The sequence below is a fragment of the Heptranchias perlo genome, chromosome 17 (assembly GCF_035084215.1).
Source record: "Heptranchias perlo isolate sHepPer1 chromosome 17, sHepPer1.hap1, whole genome shotgun sequence".
Taxonomy (NCBI): domain Eukaryota; kingdom Metazoa; phylum Chordata; class Chondrichthyes; order Hexanchiformes; family Hexanchidae; genus Heptranchias; species Heptranchias perlo.
This window is the reverse complement of record NC_090341.1, coordinates 49,828,853-49,851,784: the sequence shown is the minus strand read 5'-3', so window position 1 is coordinate 49,851,784 and position 22,932 is coordinate 49,828,853. Positions and strand designations below refer to the sequence as shown.

Sequence of the window (22,932 nt, the reverse complement as noted above, 5' to 3'; positions counted from 1 at the left end):
TAATTTTCTGAGTGAATTCTTCGGATGTTTGAGATACATTTCAAGTACAACATCTTGCATTTATATAGCGCCTTTAACATAGCAAAACATCCCAAGGCGCTTCACAGGGGCATTATCAGCCACAATTTGACACCAAGCCAAAGGAGGAAGCATTAGGACAGGTGACTAAAAGCTTGGTCAAAGAGGTAGGTTGTAGGGAGGGTCTTAATGGAGAAGAGAGAGGTGGAGAGGCTTAGGGAGGGAATTCCAGAGCTTAGGGCCTAGAAGGCTGAAGGCACGGCCGTCAATTGTTCGGTGAATGAAATCGGTAAAATCTGGACGCAATTCAAAGCTCCATCTACACTGCCCAACATCGTGGCTGAACTGCACCACGAGAATAGGCACTCACTTAGCACAATGTTGTCATTAGGTGCATTTACCATATTGGTACCAGTTGGGCGAGAGAGAAAATGGCACTTAAGCCAGCATGCTTTAATAAAGTAGAATTCATTGCTGGTATGGTGCTTTTAATCACATTGCTCCCACCACTAACACTGCAAGTGGTAAACAACAGTACTCCATCCTAGTGTTATACACTTCAAAATGCTTTCTCCAGACACAATCCATGTTTGGAAGGACAAAGTTTTATGTTGCTGGGTGTTAACACTTCACATGCCGACCACTGCTGAAGTTGGCTGATGCCTCTATTTTTTGAAATTTTTAAGTGATAGTAATTTTTGTGGGCCTATGAAACAGCCAACAGAAACAAACTTTAAATTACAAGGGGTAACAATCAGGTTTATTAACCACTGGCAGCCGATCAGTGTAGCATCACATTGAGAGATTCAACTGGAGCCTAGAGCATTCTAGTAAGACAAGCGCAAAAAGGGATGCAAGGGGCAAATGAGAAGCAGAAAAAGATGCAGCAACGCTGCACAGAAAGGAGAAATGGCTAGCAAAACTTCCTCCATCTCACATGTTAGCACCACATGAAATCACAAGGGTCTTATGATACTGAACCGAACCAACACTCCCTGTCCCTACTGTGTGTCACCTGCATTTTTATGCTTTACATCAGTGTATCACCATACCTAACAGCGCAGAACCAAAGCAGCCACATCTTGTGTACGGAGGTGGACGGAAAAATAAGCCAGGGTGTTTTTATTTTGTTTTTGCCTGGAGTGTCAGGGAGTGAAACACCGATAGCGGGTGCACAACTCATTGGTGGCAGTACTAATTAGGGCTCGGACAATCGGTGGCTATATCACCTCACACTTCTGAAGTGGCAGCCAGTCACATCTGGAGAGAGGTAGGGTGCATTCACACGTTCCCAGTCACTGTAAAATTACCAGCTGCAATTTTTAAAAACCCGCAGTCAACAGATAAATGCACTGCCAGGTGTGGTACTGACCCACAGGGACCAGAGCCTCTCGGGTTCGACCCCTGCTCCGTACCGAGTTAGACGGTTTCAGGTGGGCCGCGGTGTCCCTGTACTAGGGAGAGGAAAAATTAAGCAGGGGTTCCTACTCTTGATCGCTATCCAGCGATCGCTGCTGGAAATTGCACACATGGGGACAGAAAGCGGGCTCTACCATGGCCTGCCTCCCCTTCCCCCCCACCCCCCACCCCCCCCAACCACAGTCACATAGCCTCACTGTGCGGGTTGACATGGGAAAAATGACCATGTGGCTCAGTTACTGGAGGATAACCTATCCTGAGCATGGGTAGGAAAAACATTACTTGCGTTTATTTAACATTTATATAAAAAAAACAATCACACAGCAGGGAACGGAATAGCCCCTCAAAGGGTGCCTTCGTGACCAATTCAAAGAAATACAAGACAGATCACACAGCCAGAAGTGAAGCAGACGACGTCTCCAGGATGCACCCAGGAAGGAACTGCATAGAGGGAATACACCAGACGGTGCTCTCAGACCCGTCAAACCTCATTCACTGACTTAATGAAAAGTAAATACCATTCCATTGGCCCGATCCTCAGTCTTTTTTGATCTTAAACCCCATTTTTTATCTTAAATCTCATTCCTAATAATTCCCCAATGTTGGCAGCTCAGTACTGTAATATGGTCTCTTCCAATCACTTACTCTTCCTTCTTTCCTCTCCCACCTCCCCACTCCCCCCCCCACCACCTCACAGATGGAATGGCCCATTTTTGCAGAGCTCCATCTAGCGGCCCAGGAAGGAACAACCTCCCAGTCTAAGTAGATTGACCAAAACTTACTTCCAAATTTTGACCAGATTGTCGCAGCCTCCCGACACAAATCGCTTGACGTAATTCGGCTTCTGCCCCGAGGGCTGGTCGACAAGACTCCCTGGTAAAACTGCAGGAGCCCAACTGACAGCGTTGCAACCGATCTGCAGAGAAAGAGAAACAAAGTGAGCTAGCTATGAGAGAACTCGAGCCTCCTCCTGCTGTCTGAAAACTTAAGTCAGGTTCCAACATTGACAAACTGTGCAAAAGCATATAGTGACACCACAAGCCCCGGCCAGAAGGAAGATGATTGGGTAATTCCCCCGTCAATCACCCCTGGAGACCGGACTGCTGCAAGTGACTGGGATTGATTTTACGCACGTAACTATCCTCCACACACTGCATTTTGCTGGAGAATGTCTTAATTTTATCAGGAGACTCTGCATCTAGTTTCAGTCATGAGTTCTGTTTGCTGTAGTTCATAGAGACTGAGTAAATAGACTCTGCGTGCTGTAAAATAGACTCTGCGTGCTGTAAAATAGACTCTGCGTGCTGTAAAATAGACTCTGCGTGCTGTAAAATAGACTCTGCGTGCTGTAAAATAGACTCTGCGTGCTGTAGGTCGTGCCCTGCCTCCAACGCATTGACTGATACAGTAGTGCCAATATTCACTCTGAAAAAATAGTTCCTTACCGTGTGCGCATTGCTAATTTTCTTCATTTCCCACTGACCGTCGCCCGTGTACGAAAGCAGCGAGATCGCACCGTCTGAGCTACCACAGGCGAGGATCAACCCGAACTCGTGAGGCGCCCAGCATAAAGAGTTGACTGTAACAAGAAAACCAGAGTCTCTTAGTTCGAGATCATGCTCCTTTTCAATTCCCTTTACACCTTATAACATCTGGTTTCTGTACACTGGCTTCAGGGAGGTAAGAACAAGACATTCAGGCAGTAACCTAGGTGAAACAGCCACTTATACCAGGGACTAACAAAATAATGCATAAGTTATTAATGTTATACAGTTAGCTCCAGGACCTGATTCCTATTCCAATCCACGCCATTTTCCGCCATGCTGCATCAGGAATCGATCCAATTCCTAGGAACATAGGAACAGGAGTCGGCAATTCAGCCCCTCGAGCCTGTTCTACCATTCAATTAGATCATGGTCAATCTTAACTCTATTTACCCGCCTTGGTTTCATATCCCTTAATACCCTTACTCAACAAAAATCTATCAATACCTTTTTGAATGCTTTGGCTCAGTCAGCACATGCTATTGAATGCAGCGGGCAGTTCTGTAAGTCAGCGACTCTTACGGTGCCTTTATACTCCACTGACTGAACTTGGACCGAATCACTTCAGGTTTGGAGGCCCTCCAGAACCCGATCTGTGCTCACGGGGAATTCTTTGATGGTGACATTATGTTGCATGTGCACCGGTTAGGTAAATTTTAGAGGCACTGGTTATTTTTAAACTTTATTTTAGAAGAGACTAGCAATGGACCAATGATTTTAGTGGTCACAGGAACATAGAAATACAGGAACATAAGTAGACCATATGGCCCCTTGAGCCCGTTTCACCATTCAATTAGATCCTGGCTGCTCTGTCCCTCAACTCCATTTAGCCACCTTTGATCCATATTCCTCAAAACCCTTACCTCATTAAAATCTAAAAGTCTCAGTTTTGAAAATGTTAATTGTCCCAGCATCCACAGCCTTTTGGGGAAGAAATTCCAGATTTCCACTACCCTTTGAGTGAAGAAGTGCTTCCTGATTGCACTCCTATGCGGCCTAGCTCGAATTTTAAGATTGTGCCCCCTTGTTCTGGACTCCGCCACTAGAGGAAAAAGTTTCATGGGATCATAGTGAGTAGTAAAAACTTTCCTCCTTAGCCCAGCTGAACATTGCCTTTTGGAACCGATTTGTACAAGATCACATTTACATTGGCGGAACCAGTGGGGGGATGGGAGGTTCATGACCCCCCCACCCACTTTGAGGTTGAACAATTTTGTAGTTCAGGAACCCGTCCAAAACTGACTGCAAATAATTTACTCACTTAACTTTTAAATTGACGATTGCGATGATGTTTTGAGTCAGACTGCATTGGAGGATGTCGTCGTGCCTATGTTGTGCGTGCAGCCTCGAATTATCAGCTCTCCGGCCCCCAGACCCCTCGTCTAAGTTTTTGCCTCTGGGGGCACCCCCGCCCCCACCACCACCACCACCTTCAACCTTACCTCTGTGCCTGCTGAGATCTGTAGTTCAAGTCTGAAAGCATCACCGTGCTGGGGTCAGACAGTCGGGTCTGGAGGTTTTTTTTTTAATTCATTCATGGGACGTGGGCATCGCTGGCAAGGCCAGCATTTATTGCCCATCCCTAATTGCCCTGGAGAAGGTGGTGGTGAGCCGCCTTCTTGAACCGCTGCAGTCCGTGTGGTGAAGGTTCTCCCACAGTGCTGTTAGGAAGGGAGTTCCAGGATTTTGACCCAGCGACAATGAAGGAACGGCGATATATTTCCAAGCTGGGATGGTGGGTGACTTGGAGGGGAACATGCAGCTGGTGTTCCCATGTACCTGCTGCCCTTGTCCTTCTAGATGGTAGAGGTCGCGGGTTTGGGAGGTGCTGTCGAAGAAGCCTTGGCGACTTGCTGCAGTGCATCCTGTGGATGGTACACACTGCAGCCACTGTGCGCCGGTGGTGAAGGGAGTGAATGTTTAGGGTGGTGGATGGGGTGCCAATCAAGCGGGCTGCTTTGTCCTGGATGGTGTCGAACTTCTTGAGTGCTGTTGGATCTGCACTCATCCAGGCAAGTGGAGAATATTCCATCACACTCGACTTGTGCCTCGTAGATGGTGGAAAGGCACAAGGTCAGGAGGTGAGTCATTTGCCGCAGAATACCCAGCCTCTGACCTGCTCTTGTAGCCACAGTTTTCATATGGCTGGTCCAGTTAAGTTTCTGGTCAATGGTGGACCCCCCCCACCCCACCAGGATGTTAATGATGGGGGATTCGGCGATGGTAATGCCGTTGAATGTCAAAGGGAGGTGGTTAGACTCTCTCTTGTTGGAAATGGTCATTGCCTGGCACAAATGTTACTTGCCACTTATCAGCCCAAGCCTGGACGTTGTCCAGGTCTTGCTGCATGCGGGCACGGACTGCTTCGTTATCTCAGGGGTTGCGAATGCAACTGAACACTGTGTTCAGTTCCATTCGCCAGCGATTGATATGCTATTTACCCTGTTCACATACAATCTTCAGTGTCGCACTTTGCAGCGATTCTCAAGATGGCACGTGAATTCACCTCAAGAAGCAATTATTTTGCAGCACATAGCTGAAGGCTTCTTTTAGTTTGAAGCAAAATGCCCCACGACAATTAAAATTCTGGACAATTTTCCTCTTGTAATTAATTTTCCAAAGAGAACGGGTTTAGTTTGCTTTGTTTCTTTTCCTAAGTCAGTGCATCTGTCTTTGTTGCCCTGCTCTCAAACCTTTTCATTGCCTTCAAAGATTTTCAGAATGTATGGAGATGACAGCCACACATGTGGTTACACGAATGCTTTATAAAGTCATCATCTCTTTGGGCCAATATTCTATAGATCAACATAAACCCACTAAACATCTTATCTGCCTTTGAACCTTCTATCTTACACCATGAAAGCAGTTTGTGTGTTTGGTCGAGCATACACCTATAAAAAGGAGCTGACAAAATGATCCAGGCCGATTGTTCACTACGGTGAATGGTTCAAATACCAGGGGGCAGAGGTTAAAAATGAGAAAGTTAGGAATAAGGACGCGAAATCAGGATGAACTGAAGTGGATAGTAGGAATGGATTAGAGACAATTGGATGGCTTTTTGGATAGAGAACGGGTTGAGGAATGTTTAAGGCGGGTAGGCAGGTTATTCTCCAAAGGAAACATGCTTGTTGAGCCTAATGGTCTTTTCCTATTCCTAAAAACGCTTGTGTTGTATTACATCATGTCTTTCCCAAATCACATTGTTTAATAATCATTAACAATGTTTAGTACAAATATACACACATTACCGTACACGTCCACACCATGCTGTGCCACAACCTACATAAACAGACTCCTCGGGGCCTATTTCTACTAGCACAGTCTGGCTACAAGTTATTTTAAGATGCACAAGTCACAGCAACTTCCCTGCTGGCACAGAATGAACGGTTAGGTGAAGTCTCAGGCCTCAGCTATTTTGTGTGTGTGTGGGTTTTTTTTTTAAACACGACTTTATTTTGGTAAGTTTTGTGCTCAGCAAGGTGAGGATGTCAATAATGAAGAATGGACTCTTCAACTCTTCACCTTTTGGGCAGTGTTAGCATCAAGCACTCAGGCCAGCTAAATATTGTTAGGTGCAGAATAAAGCTCTCTCTATTCTGATTATATATCCCTCTTTGGTTTAAGCTTTAATGCTCCCTCTACTCTGTTCCCAACAATGCGCCTCAGCTCCAAACTTAGAAAAGCATCCATGACTGCACCAGTGTGATGTTTTTCCACTTCTCATGTCAGCAAACTTGTTATGTATGGCGCTCTCAGCTGGGTGGTAATAGTTCATCTCTGCTCTTCAATCCAACTTTTTTTTTGTAAAACTGTAACAGACCATCTTTCAGCCTTCCTGCTGCACTGAGGTGACCAGCTATCCATTACAAATACGGAAACTACAGTACACAAGACTGCTTCTAGCTATTGATTTTCTCTTAAATATCTACTTTTCCTCCTAACATTCACTCCTGTCCTCTCAAGAATACAGTTCTGTGGGTGCCAGTCACCCTCGAGTGCCTCACACAACTGCCATCCTTCCGATCGCAAGCCAAGGCAGTGAGTGCCAGCAAGGTTGGGGGGGGGGGGGGGGGCGGGGGGGGAGAAACTCGGGTCAATTTTCTCCTCCATAACCCGGGGTGCTGCGGCCAATTGTTGCACCTCTACCGCTGTCCCGGCCGAGATCAGCTAACTCAGCAGATACTAGGGATCAAACCTGGGACACTCTTTGTCTTTGTGGCTCAGATATCGCGTTAATTATCTGGGTCATCGAGAGAGCCCTGCTGATGCACTCCTACTTACAAGGTTATTGATATCCCCTTTCTCCCTAGCTTAAAAGTTACCTTAATTTACAAGACGACTTAACTCCAGTGCAGGTAAATGACAGCTCACCTCTTAGGAGCTGCAAGGGGCCACCTTTAACATTACAGAACAAGAAGGACCCCCTCACCCCAGCACGACCTACTGAAGTCATGGGTTACGATGACACTCTCATGCTTTTCAGGCAGCGCACTCCGGCACTAATCGGCATTTTAAAAAAAAATTAATGTTTTTTGTGAGGTAAAATGCAGATCTATTTCATAGAATCACAGAAAGCTACAGCACAGAAGGAGGCTATTCGGCCTGGCCGAAAAGGAGCTATCCAGCTAAATCCCACTTTCCAGCACTAGGTCCGTAGCCTTGTAGGTTACGGCACTTCAAGTGCACATCCACGTACTTTTTAAATGCGATGAGGGTTTCTGCCTCTACCACCCTTTCAGGCAGTGAGTTCCAGACCCCCACCACCCTCTAATCCTTCTACCAATAACTCTAAATCTATGCTCCCTGGTCACTGACCTCTCTGCTAAGGGAAATAGGTCCTCCCTATCCACTCTATCTAGGCCCCTCATAATTTTAAATACCTCAATTAAATCACCCCTCAGCCTCCTTTGATCCACAGAAAACAACTCCAGCCTATCCAATCTTTCCTCATAGCTAAAATTCTCCAGCCCTGGCAACATCCTTGTAAATCTCCTCTGTACCCTCTCTAGTGTAATCACATCTTTCCTGTAATGTGGTGACCAGAACTATACGCAGTGCTCAAGCTGTGGCCCAACCAATGTTTTATACAGTTCGAGCATAACCTCCCTGCTCTTATAGTCTATGCCTCAGCTAATAATGAAACGTATTCCGTATGCCTTTTTAACCACCTTATCCACCTGTCCTTCTACCTTCAGGGATCCGTGGACATGCACTCCAAGGTCCCTTTGTTCCTCTACACCTCAGTATCCTCCCATTTATTGTGTATTCCCTTGCCTTGTTTGCCCTCCCCAAATGCATTACCTCACACTTCCCTGGATTGAATTCCATTTGCCACTTTTCTGCCGACCTGACCAGTCCATTGATATCTTCCTGCAGTCTACAGCTTTCCTCCTCACTATCAACTACACGGCCAATTTTTGTATCATCTGCAAACTTCTTGATCAAGCCCCCCACATTCAAGTCCAAATCATTAATATATACCATGAAAAGCAAGAGATCTAGTACTGAGCCCTGTGGAGCCCCACTGGAAACAGCCTTCCAAGCGCAAAAACACCCGTCAACCATTACCCTTTGCTTCCTGCCACTGAGCCACTTTCCCATGGATCCCATGGGCTTTTACTTTTTTTGACCAGTCTGCCATGTGGGACCTTGTCAAAAGCCTTGCTAAAATCCATGTAGACTACATCAGACGCATTACCCTCATCCACCCTCCTTGTTACCTCCTCAAAAAATTCAATCAAGTTAGTCAGACACGACCTTCCCTTAACAAATCCACGCTGACTGTTCTTGATTAACCAGTGCCTTTCTAAATGACGATTTGTACTGTCCCTCAGCATATTTCTTGGGAAAACAGTAAGTGCCGTGCCCTTCAGTTCATTCACCTTCCGTTATGCAGCACAATGCTGTTCAGGTGCAAGAGAGATTATAATTTTAAGAAAAAGATGGGGTACCTTTAGTACTAATGCATTCAACTTGCCATTTATTATTTGTTTTTTATATACGGTTTATAGATGTCTACTTTTTAATCTTTGGACAGTGAGGACTGCTGAGTTTCCTATGTGCCGATTTTGTCTGTACAGCTGGGATAAGATCTGGAGTCATCAGAGACCCAGCGCTGTATTTTTATTTGGGGAGCAGGGAGATGGGGAGGGGAAAGGATCTGGTAGCTGGAATCAGTGCAGGTTGTGACACCGTAAGGGAGGATTTCACAATTGCTCGGACATGCAAGAAGATTTCTGTGCTATAATCTGACTGAACTAAGATCAGCCTTTGGAGGGCAGATTGTGGTTACTGCCCACAACAAGATGACAAAATAAATATGATTTTGAGACATGCCTAATTTCCATAACCTAGTTTAGAAATGTACAGTCTTGCAGTAAGTTACCACACCATACGTTCAAGGCCAGCCTCCACTGATGGGGTCATGGTCTCCTTTCTTCTTGATGGTCCTGGGTGGAATGAGTTTGACAAGTTGGAGCCAACTTGCAAACTTAGCAAAAACTGGCACTACCTCAGCAATCTCACTCAGGGAGTAGGGAATATGTCCAGCTCAGTAATGAAAAAGGAGCTCCAATGTATTTGCCTATACAACTTTTAATCTATATTCAGAAACAACTAAGCAGCAGTGAGCGGAAAACCTGGTAAACTGACTGGATAGTTTACGTTTGATTGCCCAGACAACCAAAAATCCATCTATCTGAACGGATATTTGAACCTAAAGGGAAGTTCCTCTTTGCTAATGTGCAGATTTGATGCATTGTTAAGTCAGAAAAAGAAAACAAAAAAATAATTCCGTAAGAGAGTACTGCGATCCAAAACCTGCACGTAGCAAAGTAGTATCCTTACCAGAAGAATCGTGGCCTGTATATTCGTACATCTTGTCCCAAGTTCCATTCTCCTCCTTCCACACAATGATCTTCCGGTCGTAGGAACAAGAAGCCAAGATGTTGCCATACATGGGGTGAGCCCAGCCCACCTGCCACACCGGACCTTCATGTCTGAACAAGAAACAAGGATTTGTTTGTTTAAATACGCAATTGATCATTTTATCCCGATTTATGGCAGTTGGTAAATTAACTGCTTTATGTTGGATGGGTGCTTAAGCCCACTACAGCTCCCATATACGGGTCTAGAAGTGACATCACTGATGGAGGCTTCAGGGTTTTCACCAGAGAAGGAGTGAAGTGAGTGCTCTCGGAGCAACAGTCGCTGTGCGTAGGTTCCTCTCTCGGGATTTTTACCTCACTAGGTCGCGAAAAGGACCCAGCGATTTCAATCAGGAAGTCCGCGTGGTCTACCTAAAACGGGATCACGGGTTACTCTTAATTGCGGGGTGGGAACAGAGGAGGAGGAGGAGGAGGAGGTAGAGAAGGGGAACAGAGGAGGTAGAGAAGGGGAAGGGGAACAGAGGAGGAGGAGGAGGTAGAGAAGTGGTAGGGGAACAGAGGAGGAGGAGGAGGTAGAGAAGGGGAAGGGGAACAGAGGAGGAGGAGGAGGTAGAGAAGGGGAAGGGGAACAGAGGAGGAGGAGGAGGTAGAGAAGGGGAAGGGGAACAGAGGAGGAGGAGGAGGTAGAGAAGGGGAAGGGGAACAGAGGAGGAGGAGGAGGTAGAGAAGGGGAAGGGGAACAGAGGAGGAGGAGGAGGTAGAGAAGGGGAAGGGGAACAGAGGAGGAGGAGGAGGTAGAGAAGGGGAAGGGGAACAGAGGAGGAGGAGAGGTAGAGGAGGAGGAGGAGGAGGAGGAGAGGTAGAGGAGGAGGAGGAGGAGGAGGAGGAGGAGAGGTAGAGGAGGAGGAGGAGGAGGAGGAGGAGGAGGAGGAGGAGGTAGAGAAGGGGAAGGGGAACAGAGGAGGAGGAGGTAGAGAAGGGGAAGGGGAACAGAGGAGGAGAAGGGGAACAGAGGAGGAGAAGGGGAACAGAGGAGGAGAAGGGGAACAGAGGAGGAGAAGGGGAACAGAGGAGGAGAAGGGGAACAGAGGAGGAGAAGGGGAACAGAGGAGGAGAAGGGGAACAGAGGAGGAGAAGGGGAACAGAGGAGGAGAAGGGGAACAGAGGAGGAGAAGGGGAACAGAGGAGGAGAAGGGGAACAGAGGAGGAGAAGGGGAACAGAGGAGGAGAAGGGGAACAGAGGAGGAGAAGGGGAACAGAGGAGAAGGGGCACGGTCGAGGGAACTATTCTCTCGCACGTCATTTAAAAGATTTTTTTTCCCCCAAAGGATGCAACTGTGCAATGAAACTCCAACACAAAGTGACATGACACAGTGTCCAGAATCAGCCACATAACGAGTTCCCGACTTCAATCAACGCAAAACCGGATGCCAATTGCTGGACCAGGCGTTTCCCCACAGCGTGGTGGAAATATCTCCAGCGATCCCCAGGTGTGCAGTTACTTAGCTGGGAACAAGTCTTCGCCCCATGCACAATGGAGGGAGCCAGAAAGTCGTTTATCCTCATAATGAGTGAGGAGAGAAAGTGCAATGCATTAGTCACCGGCTGTGGGCTGAAGAGCTGTCATTTGGGGTCTCACAGTTGGAAGACATCCACTCCACTTGCATGTTTGTTGGGTCCATCAGCAAGCCGCTCACATTTGAATGATGCTGCCACAATGAGAAGCAAATGACAACTGTATCAGATCACATGCTGGTTTATGCTACATTGCTCCACCTGACATTTAAGCAGAATCGAGCCAATGCAGATTATGCTAGAGGCTTGCAAGCTAGTCTGGCTCAATTTGACTCCTCTTGCAGAAGGACTGTTTGTCACTGTCCAAAAATCTCACTGGAGATTACTAGGGAAAGTTGTGGCGGTTTATATTTTGAAAGGGCATATACCCTCCAGTGGAACAGAGGAGAAGGGGATGGGGCACGGTCGAGGGAACTATTCTCTCACACGTCATTTAAAAGATTTTTTTTTCCCCCCAAAAGGATACAACTGTGCAATGAAACTCCAGTGGAGGGTATACAGCGGGAAGAGGAAAGGGGGATTGCGGGAATGCTCTGTCCTCAGACCGAATCAGACAATGCGAACCAAGCAATGCTTGTCGCTCACTCTTCTTGTTGATGCTAAAGCCATAAAAGGTGGATGGTTTCTTATACTTACTTCGTCCCAAGTTGGTAGCCTGAAATGATAAATTTCATTTGCTACATTAGCCCTGGATGGGAGGGAGAGCATCTTAAGATGTCATAGAATCATAGAAAGTTACAGCACAGAAGCAGGCCATTCAGCCCATCGTGTCCATGCTGGCCAAAAAGAAATATCCAGCTGAATCCCACTTTCCAGCACTTGGTCCGTAGCCCTGTAGGTTAGGGCAGTTCAAGTGCTCGTCCAAGTATTTTTTTTAAATGAGTTGAGGGTTTCTGCCCCTACCACCCTTTCAGGCAGTGAGTTCCAGACCCCCGCCACCCTCTGGGTGAAAACATTACTCCACAGCTCCCCTCTAATCCTTCTACCAATTACTTTAAATCTATGCCCCCTGGTCACTGACCCCTCTGCTAAGGGAAATAGGTCCTTCCTACCAACTCTATCTAGGCCCCTCATAATTTTATACACCTCAATTAAATCTCCCCTCAGCCTCTTTTATTCCAAAGAAAACAACCCCAGCCTATCCAATCTTTTCTCATAGCCAGAGTTCTCCAGTCCTGGCAACATCCTCGTAAATCTCCCCTGTACCCTCTCTAGTGCAATCACATCTTTCCTGTAATGTGGTGACCTGAACTGTACGCAATACTCAAGCTGTGGCCTAACTAGTGTTTTATACAGTTCTAGCATAACCTCCCTGCTCTTATATTCCATGCCTTATCTAATAAAGGAAAGTATTCCACATGCCTTCTTAACCACCTTATCTACTTGTCCTGCTACCTTCAGGGATCTGTGGAAATGCACTCCAAGGTCTCTGTTCCTCTACATCTCTCAGTATCCTCCCATTTATTGTGTATTCCCTTGCCTTGTTTGCCCTTCCCAAATGCATTACCTCTCACTTCTCTGGATTGAATTCCATTTGCCACTTTTCTGCCCACCTGACCAGTCCATTGATATCTTCCTGCAGTCTACAGCTTTCCTCCTCACTATCAACCACTTGGCCAATTTTTGTGTCATCTGCAAACTTATGGATCATGCCCCCTACATTCAAGTCCAAATCATTAGTATACACCACAAGTCCAAATCATTAGTATACACCACAAAAAGCTAGGTACCTAGTACCGAGCTCTGCGGAACCCCACTGGAAACAGCCTTCCAGACACAAAAACACCCTTTGACCATTACCCTTTGCTTCCTGCCAATGAGTCAATTTTGGATCCAACTTGCCACTTTCCCTTGGATCCCATGGGCTTTTACTTTTTTGACCAGTCTGCCATGTGGGACCTTGTGGGTGACGTTGTCCAGGATGCACTGATTGCCCACCCATGTTGCCCTGAGGAGGTGATGGTGGACTTTCTTGACAGTGATTGTTTTTACAATTGACTTGCTTGCTTGGCCTCTTCAGTGTGGGCAAAAAGCTGGACCTTTAAGTTTAGGAATGGACAAATATGTCCTGGATAAAGAGAAATTAATGGAATTTTGGTCTTTCAGAAAGCAGGTGTACTACTGAATGCTCTCAATAAAGTTGAACGTATGTTTACGCTTCCAGCTCGTAAGTGAAGAACGATCACAACTTTCCACTTACCCCCTCAGGTCAGCAACAAGGATCTGGCCTCCATTTTTAACATCAAATATCTTCACGGATCGGTCGGAGGAACAGGTTGCGAGACGGGTGCCGTAGTAATCCATCTGCGCATCATGCTGCACGTAAACAGGTGGAGAAAGCTTTTAGTAAACTTGCACCGCATGCTGCAATTGCACAAATTATTCCAGTAGCTGTCGTCGAAACAAACACTTCCCTTAGGGCTTGCCCAATGAACGAATGGTGCCAGTAGTGATATTTGTAGTTATCTGGATGGAGCCACGCCAGAAGAATGCAACATAAGTACGAAACAGATATGTTCAAGCCCCAGTTATAGAGACTGGAGTGGGCAGGCGCTGGACACATCGCCATTTCCTTGGCTACATTTGCAATAATATAACAAAATCTTTAAGAAACTGGTTACTGACAGTAACTATAAATGCTGTAAATAACCGAAGAACTAGGCATTTGTTGTCCACTTCCTCAGTGGCTCAGGCTGGGATACAGATCCACAGCACTATCAGGCTGGCCTTCAGTACCTCAGCCAAATGGCTAATCGTTACCTGTGAACCGAGACAGTGTGAGCAGAGTAATCAACTGCAAAAGCAGCACTTTCGAACCAGATCCTGTTCCTATTTGCTGCCCCCCCCCACCCCACCAAACCCCCATCTCACACAGCATTTCCTAGCAATGGTTACCCAATACAGACTGCTTGTTTTTCCACCCCCTTCCATACCTCAGATTGGCTGAGACCAACTGTAGCATCCTCTAATGGTGCCCTGGGGATCACTTATTCAGATCAGGATCAAATTGTGGACCTTGTGATATGTCTGATTTCCAAGGCTGGATGATGCTTTTACCGACTAGGCCATGGAGCAGGGAGTGGAGTGTGAAAGTATAAGTGCAATATTTCATGTAGCAAGTCACTTACATGGGGTTAGATGCAGCTTTAACAGGGAGCCACTTAATGAAGCCTTTGAAGATGAATGATTAAAAGAAAAAGGATATCATTGGGGCAATAGAGGAGCGAGCAGTTGATAAAGTATGGCATAACCCTGATACAGTGAAACTGCAGGTGATTAACTAACCCTGAGCACTGTTGAGGACTGATGGGTCCAATTTCTCTCCGCATTTTAATGTACAGACCCTTGATCCCATTTCACAATGGCCTTTGATCTGAAGTTGAATTGAATGAATCAATTTTATTTGAAGTGTAAATAACCTTTACCAATCAACAATGATAAAGCACAAATTAAATTTCAACTCTTATGCAATTTTGATCCACAGTCAACAACAGTTCAATTCCAGAGAAATCTACAGTACTGCGAATTTAACACACACACAGGAGGAAGTACGTGATGCAGCATTGGAGCTCCTAATCCTGGTGTTCATCCTGATCAACACTGCCATCCACTGGTCTCTGTATTACATAGCCAAAGGGGCTCTAAGTTGCACCTGCACCTACATAAGGATTCCCACTTTGATTGATCTCCAGTTAAACAATGGGAAGACCAAAACCGTCTGGCCCCCACACCCTCACCACTGACTAGCTCCCTTCCTGGTCACTGTCTCAAGTTGAACCAGACTGTTCACACCCTCAACGTCTTGTTCAATCCCAAACTGATTCTGACCCCATATCGTCTCAGTCACAAAGACCACCTACTTCCACCTCTGTAAAATTACCCACCTCTATCCTTACGTCAGCCCATCTACTGCTGAAACCCTCATCCATGCCATTGTCACCTCCAGACTCAACTATTTCAATGCCCTCCTTGCTGGTTTTCCATCTCTACCCTCTGTAAACTTGGCTCATCCAAAACTCTGCTGCCCATGTCCTATACTGCACCAAGTCCCCTCGTCTATCACCCCTGTCCTCATCGACCCATATTAGCCCTTGGACCCCAATGCCTCAAATTTAAAATTCTCCTCTTTGTGTTTAAAGCCCCTCCCCATCGCCCCCAAACTCTCATTCTTCTGACTGCATCCTCTTCGGAATTCCCCCCCACCAATCTCCCTTTTCACCCTATTGGTAGCCGTGCCTTCAGTCACCTATGTCCCAAGGAACTGGAACCCTCTCCCTCCTTTGAGACCCTCCTTAAAACCCACCACTTCTCTCCTAATATCTCCTCCTTTGGCTCAGCATAATTTTTCCTTATTCCTCTTTGAAGCGCCTTGGGTATTTTAAAAAAATTAATAGATGCTACAAAAATGCAAGTTGCTGTTGTAGGACTATGTAACGACCATTTGTGGCAGTGTTACACACAACACAGGCCAAAGCTATTAGCCACTACCTCCCCTTCACTTCTAGCCCTCAGCAGACTTGCTAGTACACCTCTCTCTGGACCTCCGTTCAGAGACTGCCCAACGCTAAAAGGTTAACCAAGCTGGGATTCAGTGTAGTTTCTCCTCCTTTTCTTAGTATTTACCAAAGAAGAAAGTCAAGGGCATGCTTGGTTACCCCAGCTTCCACAGAGCAAGTGAAAGGAGCCCTATAAAAGTAGAACTACTTTGTAGGACTACTGGCCTTTATAACCCTTTCCCTTAGGGACATGCATGGACTCCACATAACAACTGCCTAAAGTGGCTTGAATGAAATCAGAAGCTCACAGTGTGCTGATTCATAGGCGCAAACCAGTGTCTCGTCACTGTGTGATACAGCAGCATTCCTATGAATGATTCTCAAGCAAGATATTGGTTGGGATTATGGCTCCTGATAAAAAAAAAAATCAGTAACTGGGCTCTGGGTTAGTCCGAATTACAGCACAGGTACGGGCCCCCTTTCAGCTTCAGACAGATCTGAACCAGTGACAGGGGTTGAGCCTGGTGGTAAGCTTCAGTGTTTCACACAGTACAGTCCAAAGCTATTTGCTGTCACCTCCCCTTCACCTACCACAACAACTTGCATTTATATAGCGCCTTTAACATTGTAAAACACGTTTCACAGGAACGTTATCAAACAAAATTTGACACCGAGCCATATAGAGAGATACCAAAAGCTTGGTCAGAGAGGTAGCTTTTAAGGAGCATCTTAAAGGAGGAGGAGAAAGAGGTAGAGGGGTTTGAGGATGGAATTCCAGAGCTTAGGGCCTAGGCAGCTGAAGGCATGGCCACCAATAGTGGAGCATTTAAAATCGGGGATGTGCAAAAGGCAAGAATTGGAGGAGCGCAGAGGTCACGGAGGGTTGTAGAGCTGGAGGAGGTTACAGAGATAGGAAGGGGCGAGGCCATGGAGGGATTTGGAAACAAGGATGAGAATTTTAAAATCGAAGCATTCCCAGATTGGGAGCCAATGTAGGTCAGCGAGCACAGGGGTGATGGACAAACGGGAATTGGTGCGAGTTAGGATACGGACAGCAGAGTTTTGGATGAGCTCAAGTTTACGAAGGGTGGAACATGGGAGGCCGACCAGGAGAGCATTGAAACAGTAAAGACTAGAGGTAACAAAGGCACGGATGAGAGTTTCAGCAGCGTATGACGGGCCGAGACGGGCGATGCTACGGAGGTGGAAGTAGGCGGTCTTGGTGATGGAGTAGATTATGTGGTTGGAAGCTCATCTCAGGACCAAATAGGACGCCAAGGTTACGAATGATCTACAGCCCTCAGCAGACCTTCTACAACATGCCCGTCTGGGCCTCCTTCTATCAATAGCCTGCTCAGCCGTAGAACGTTGACCGAGGTGGGATTCAGCACAGGTTCCTCTCCTTTTCCCACTCCAGAGATCGGAGTATAAAATCCAGGCTGACACTCCAGTGCAGTACTGAGGGAGTACCGTTGGAGGTGCCGTTTTTCAGATGAGACGTTAAACCGGGGCCCCATTTGCCCTCTCAGGTAAAAGATCCCATAGCTCTATTTTGAAGAAGAGCTGGTGAGTTCTCCCCAAGGAATGCTCCTCAAATCTGTACATGAAATATATCTAACTACCTCTCTTTTCTGGAAAAAGTTTTCCCTCAAAAGCTTAGCCTAAAATTTTTGATGTAATTTTAGTGTATTGTTGTATATTGGGGTGAGGCCTACAGCAACAGACCAGAACTAAGTACCCAACGCATGGCGGGGTGGTGGTGGGGGGACTGGGAAGGGGTTGAGGCCCAAGGCCTCGAGAATCAACAGGTTGTAGGAGCTGGGACTGGAAGGGGGAGTAAGCTATGGGTGCTGAGGCTGGGGTTCAGACTGAGAACGGTGGATGGGGAGTGGGAGGCGGCGATGGAGCAAGGACCGGTAATTTTTTTTAAAAATCCAGCTCAGACTGGGGGCAGGAGAGCATGGACTTTGGACTGAGACTGGGACAAGGCTAAGGGAGTATGGCTGTGGCTTGGACCAGGAAGAGAAGCTGCATACTGGGAGTGGGAGAATCCCACTGGGGTTGAGGCTAGGGTTTGGGCCTGGACTAGAAGGATGCCACTGGGGCTGGGAATTTCTTTTTAATTGCCTGAGGTAGCAGTAATCAATGGGCGGCTGAGGAAAGAGGCTGAATTAAGAACAGTGGGGTGGCACAAAAAGGAAAAAATAAATCGAAAGAAAGAATTAGAATTAGATAAAGATTTTAAAGAAAGCCCCCTATCCCCTATGAGTCTCAATCCTATCGTCTCTGAATTGCGAAGCGAAATACGGGCACCATATCAAACTGGAATGCTACAATATACACTTAAGGTGCCAGAAATTTCACCTGTTTGCCGGCACCTCAGCACAAATCTCTCCACTGCACTCTCCACAGCCACTACTGTCAAATGGACGGGGCACATGTCCTCATTACAGCTGCCTCTACCTGTATCTGTTTCGCTAATATGCAGTGTGCCCTTGGGTAGAACGCCCTTCCCCTTTAATGACATGAATGTTCCTACATGCACAAGGCGGCGATTTGGAGCCACAGCCTGGTAACTGCATATGAGCAATAAACCCTCTGCAGGACAGCAGTGATGCACGGTCATCTAGAATTGCCTGAATCCTCAATCGAGGAACTGGTCCAACAATAAATCGAACCGCTCAGTCTAGATGTAAAGCTGCAGTTATTTTTCTCTGCACTCACGATCAGAAACACCTGCAAGCTATAAAGAAAGAACTTGCATTTATATAGTGCCTTTATGGGACCTTCACACTCATTGCAGAGAGGTGGGGGTGGGGGAGAAAGGGGTACACCTTTAATTTCCTTACTGAAATTCATTCTAAATCTCCAGAATGGAGTTGCATCACAAAATATGTGACCCTCATTTTTTTTAATATCAAATCAAATCTTTAATTTGCAAAAACCAAAACCTGACCCAAAAAAAGCAAACTATAGGAAATCCAGAACTTAGTGCTTTTTTTTATTCATTCATGGGATGTGGGCGTCGCTGGCGAGGCCGGCATTTATTGCCCATCCCTAATTGCCCTTGAGAAGGTGGTGGTGAGCCACCTTCTTGAACCGCTGCAGTCCGTGTGGTGAAGGTTCTCCCACAGTGCTGTTAGGAAGGGAGTTCCAGGATTTTGACCCAGCGACGATGAAGGAACGACGAAATATTTTCAAGTCGGGATGGTGTGTGACTTGCAGGGGAACGTGCAGGTGGTGTTGTTCCCATGTACCTGCTGCCCTTGTCCTTCTAGGTGGTAGAGGTCGCGGGTTTGGGAGGTACAGTCGAAGAAGCCTTGGCGAGTTGCTGCAGTGCATCCTGTGGATGGTACACACTGCGGCCACAGTGCGCCAGTGGTGAAGGGAGTGAATGTTTAGGGTGGTGGATGGGGTGCCAATCAAGCGGACTGCTTTGTCCTGGATGGTGTCGAGCTTCTTGAGTGTTGTTGGAGCTGCACTCATCCAGGCAAGTGGAGAGTATTCCATCACACTCCTGACTTGTGCCTTGTAGATGGTGGAAAGTCTTTGGGGAGTCAGGAGGTGAGTCACTCGCCGCAGAATACCCAGCCTCTGACCTGCTTTTGTAGCCACAGTATTTATATGGCTGGTCCAGTTAAGTTTCTGGTCAACGGTGACCCCCAGGATGTTGATGGTGGGGGATTTGGCGATGGTAATGCCGTTGAATGTCAAGGGGAGGTGGTTAGACTCTCTCTTGTTGGAGATAGTCATTGCCTGGCACTTGTCTGACGCGAATGTTACTTGCCACTTATCAGCCCAAGCCTGGATGTTGTCCAGGTCTTGCTGCATGCGGGCATGGACTGCTTCGTTATTTGAGGGGTTGCGAATGGAACTGAACATGGAGCAATCATCAGCGAACATCCCCATTTCTGACCTTATGTTGGAGGGAAGTTCATTGATGAAGCAGCTGAAGATGGTTGGGCCTAGAAAACTGCCCTGAGGAACTCCTGCAGCAATGTCCTGGGGCTGAGATGATTGGCCTCCAACAACCACTACCATCTTCCTTTGTGCTAGGTATGACTCCAGCAGCAACAGCTCTGCATAAACGTGACACGCCAGTAAAGAAGCTTTAACCCAAAGAGCTTTTCTTCCAAAACAGTCTGTCCAGTCCTTGCTGCTCTACTAACAGACAAATTACAGAAAAAAGTATTTGTAAAACCACTCTCCTGTGCAAGCAAGAAAATCCCAGGTTTGGGAACAGTCTGGCAAGCCTAGTGTGGGTATTACATCAGGGTCTATCTGTGACTGAGACACAGGCATCAAAAGCAGCCAGGTCTGTTTCAGACATCGATTTCTCCATCTAAGATGGCAAAAGGGCAAATCAAACTCCTTCATTCTACTCAATATGGTTTCTATTTTTAACACCAAAGCATGATTTTATCAAAAGGAACAAATTTTCTCATGAGTCAAAAAGAAATCCAAAATTCCTGCACTGCTCTCATCACAACTACCAAAGACCTGTATCCGGGGCCCAAGTTTGAAAGGACAGAATCTACATTTGTACTGTGTTTTTTCCACAGTTCGAATATGAAAAGCTGACACACCCACTCTTCCACTTTACTGAACACCCCGTGACCACACTGTCATCAAAGTGCTTTTCAAAGTACTTCTCCCAATGGCTGCGCGAGATGCAGCTGCTTCATCAATGACCTTCCCTCCAACATAAGGTCAGAAATGGGGATGTTCGCTGATGATTGCACCATGTTCATGGCTACTGAGCCATACAGATCAAGAGGATCCCAGGGTTGATCCCTGGTCTGTGCTGACTTCAGCAGGAGGTGGTGGGGACTACAATCGGTGTCCCTGGGTTAAGGTGAGGGTTTGGAGCGGAGGGGGGGGGGGGGGGGGGGGAGGAGGGGTGGAATTAATTAGCCAAGATGCCTGCACCTGTACCATCCAGTGACATTTCCTCCAAAGGCTGCCAGATTATGTGGAACCATTTCCCAGCAAGGGCTGTAACCGCCCCCACCCCCCCCCCCCCCAAGAAAGGAGGGGCAAGGTGAGAACATTTTTAAAAATGCAACAAAATGCCATATTATTTTCAGTTCCCTACCTCAGACTATCCTCAGAGCAACAAGGGAAGGGCAATAATTGTGGCTTTGCCAGCATTGCCCAATCCCAAGTAAAAAATAGTTGTTTATTTTATAACCTTGATCCAAAACGGATTTCATGTGGGAGTCACAATCAGCAGCATTCTTAGGCACTAAACCTTACATCCAACGCTGTATCGTATAAAACATGACATGCACTTCAACCGAAAGACGTCAGTAATCCATTGCATTTAGTACTGATCGGAGACTGATACCAGGGAAGAGAGGATACGGGTTGCGATGACAGACTTTGAAAACTAAGGCTGTATTTAATGGAGCAGAGAAGGTTGAGAGGGAGATCTTACAGAAATGTTCAAAAAGGTCATCTGATTCTCTAGCTGGGGAATTGATAACAAGGGTTCATGAATTTGGATTAGTACTAGAAACAAAGGGGAGATTAGATCACTTTTCATGCAAAAAGTTATTAGAATATGGAATACGCTGCAAGAAGAGGGTATTGAAACTGATTCACTCAAAAGAAAGGAGTTGGATAAACGTGAAGGAAAATGTTACAGGTTACAGGGAAAGAGCAGGAAAATAGCACTAGATGGTTCCAGTATAGAGCTAGCAGTGGCACAGGCATGAGGGGCAAAATTAGAATCGCCAACCCTCCAAGATTGTCCAAAAATTAAAGATTAATCTCCTGTTCACTGCTGCAAGCAATCCGGGAGAAAAGTCATAGTGCATTTCTTTTCATTTTCTTTGAACACTTTCGTTTATTAGTTATCAAAATATTGGAGATGGGGGGGGGGGGGGGGGGGGGGAGGGGAAAAGACCAACGTTGGCGACCCAAACAAAAATGGCCTCCTTCTGTGCTCAAATATATATGGTCAGTATTTCTACCATTGTGCACAAAGAGCACACAAGTGAGAACATGGGTTATTATGTTGAGTGCACGACCTGTGTAAATATTACATCTGAGTCTCTTGGCATTTCTGCTATTTATGTAATGAATATAAATAAAGGTTATGAATCATAACTATATGATAACTATAGAAAGTGAAACTATAAAAGCTGTGAAGGAGCTCACTGCGGATGAAGGTGATTAGCACGCACTGATATGAACGTCACTGTCTGAGGCACTGTTTTTATTGGTTCATTTACATCTCTTCTGGTCTTCAGAGTACGATTACTAAGTAACGTTCGGTGCTTGAATGGACAAGCAGCTGCTTTCTGGTTAAAATACACTGCGTGGTTCCTCACCAAATAATTCCAGTGTGGTATTGAGCCCGGTAGGTCATGGGTTCAGCCCTTGGTTTATGCTGAGTTTCCTGATCTTGTTGGGAATGGCAGTAGGGGGTGTTACAGTTGGTCTTAATACCTCTAGAATAAAATCTCCATCCCCGATTGCTATGTAGTGACTCCTGGTGGAATTGCATATGTGACGCCTCTGCTTTTAGGAGAGGAAAGACCTTATTCGTGTCGCTGAAACATCAGAGATGGCATAGGCAGATAATCATTGCTCAGCACGTGCCGGGATTAGGCTGAGCTACAAGAGGAGGGGTGCAGCAGGTGGTATTATGGAGGGCTCGCACTTTGGGAGATTGTGGACACAAACCTTTCACCAACTCTCAAACTTTATGGCCGCACTACGAGAAGACACCAGGTAGAGGATAGACCTTTCCAACATGGAAAGAGGCAGAGACAGCAGGCAACTAGGGTTGTAATAGAACGAGAGATGGCAAAGGAGTAAAATTTTCCCCTAAAGGAGAACTAATCATTTTAATGAGGGTGAATTTAATTAGCCTCAAAAAAAGCAGCAGAATTGCCCCATCACTGTTATAGTGGCGGGGTCAGGCTGGTTTCTGATGGGTGTGGCACACAACTCATACCACTTTGGTTCTCTCCACTACCCAATATT

The 22,932-nt window shown here is 46.4% G+C and overlaps 1 protein-coding gene across 1 annotated transcript in view; it reads right to left on the bottom strand.

Annotated features, from left to right (window-relative positions):
• Positions 1-22,932, bottom strand: part of sec13 (SEC13 homolog, nuclear pore and COPII coat complex component) — a 41,037-nt gene that overhangs the window by 8,179 nt on the left and 9,926 nt on the right. Inside the window, exons 3-6 of the mRNA XM_067998975.1 lie at positions 13,644-13,759; positions 9,828-9,979; positions 2,883-3,016; positions 2,220-2,353 (exon numbers count right to left, since the gene is read on the bottom strand). Coding sequence (XP_067855076.1) covers positions 2,220-2,353; positions 2,883-3,016; positions 9,828-9,979; positions 13,644-13,759 — 536 coding nt within the window. The remainder of the gene's footprint in view (positions 1-2,219; positions 2,354-2,882; positions 3,017-9,827; positions 9,980-13,643; positions 13,760-22,932) is intronic.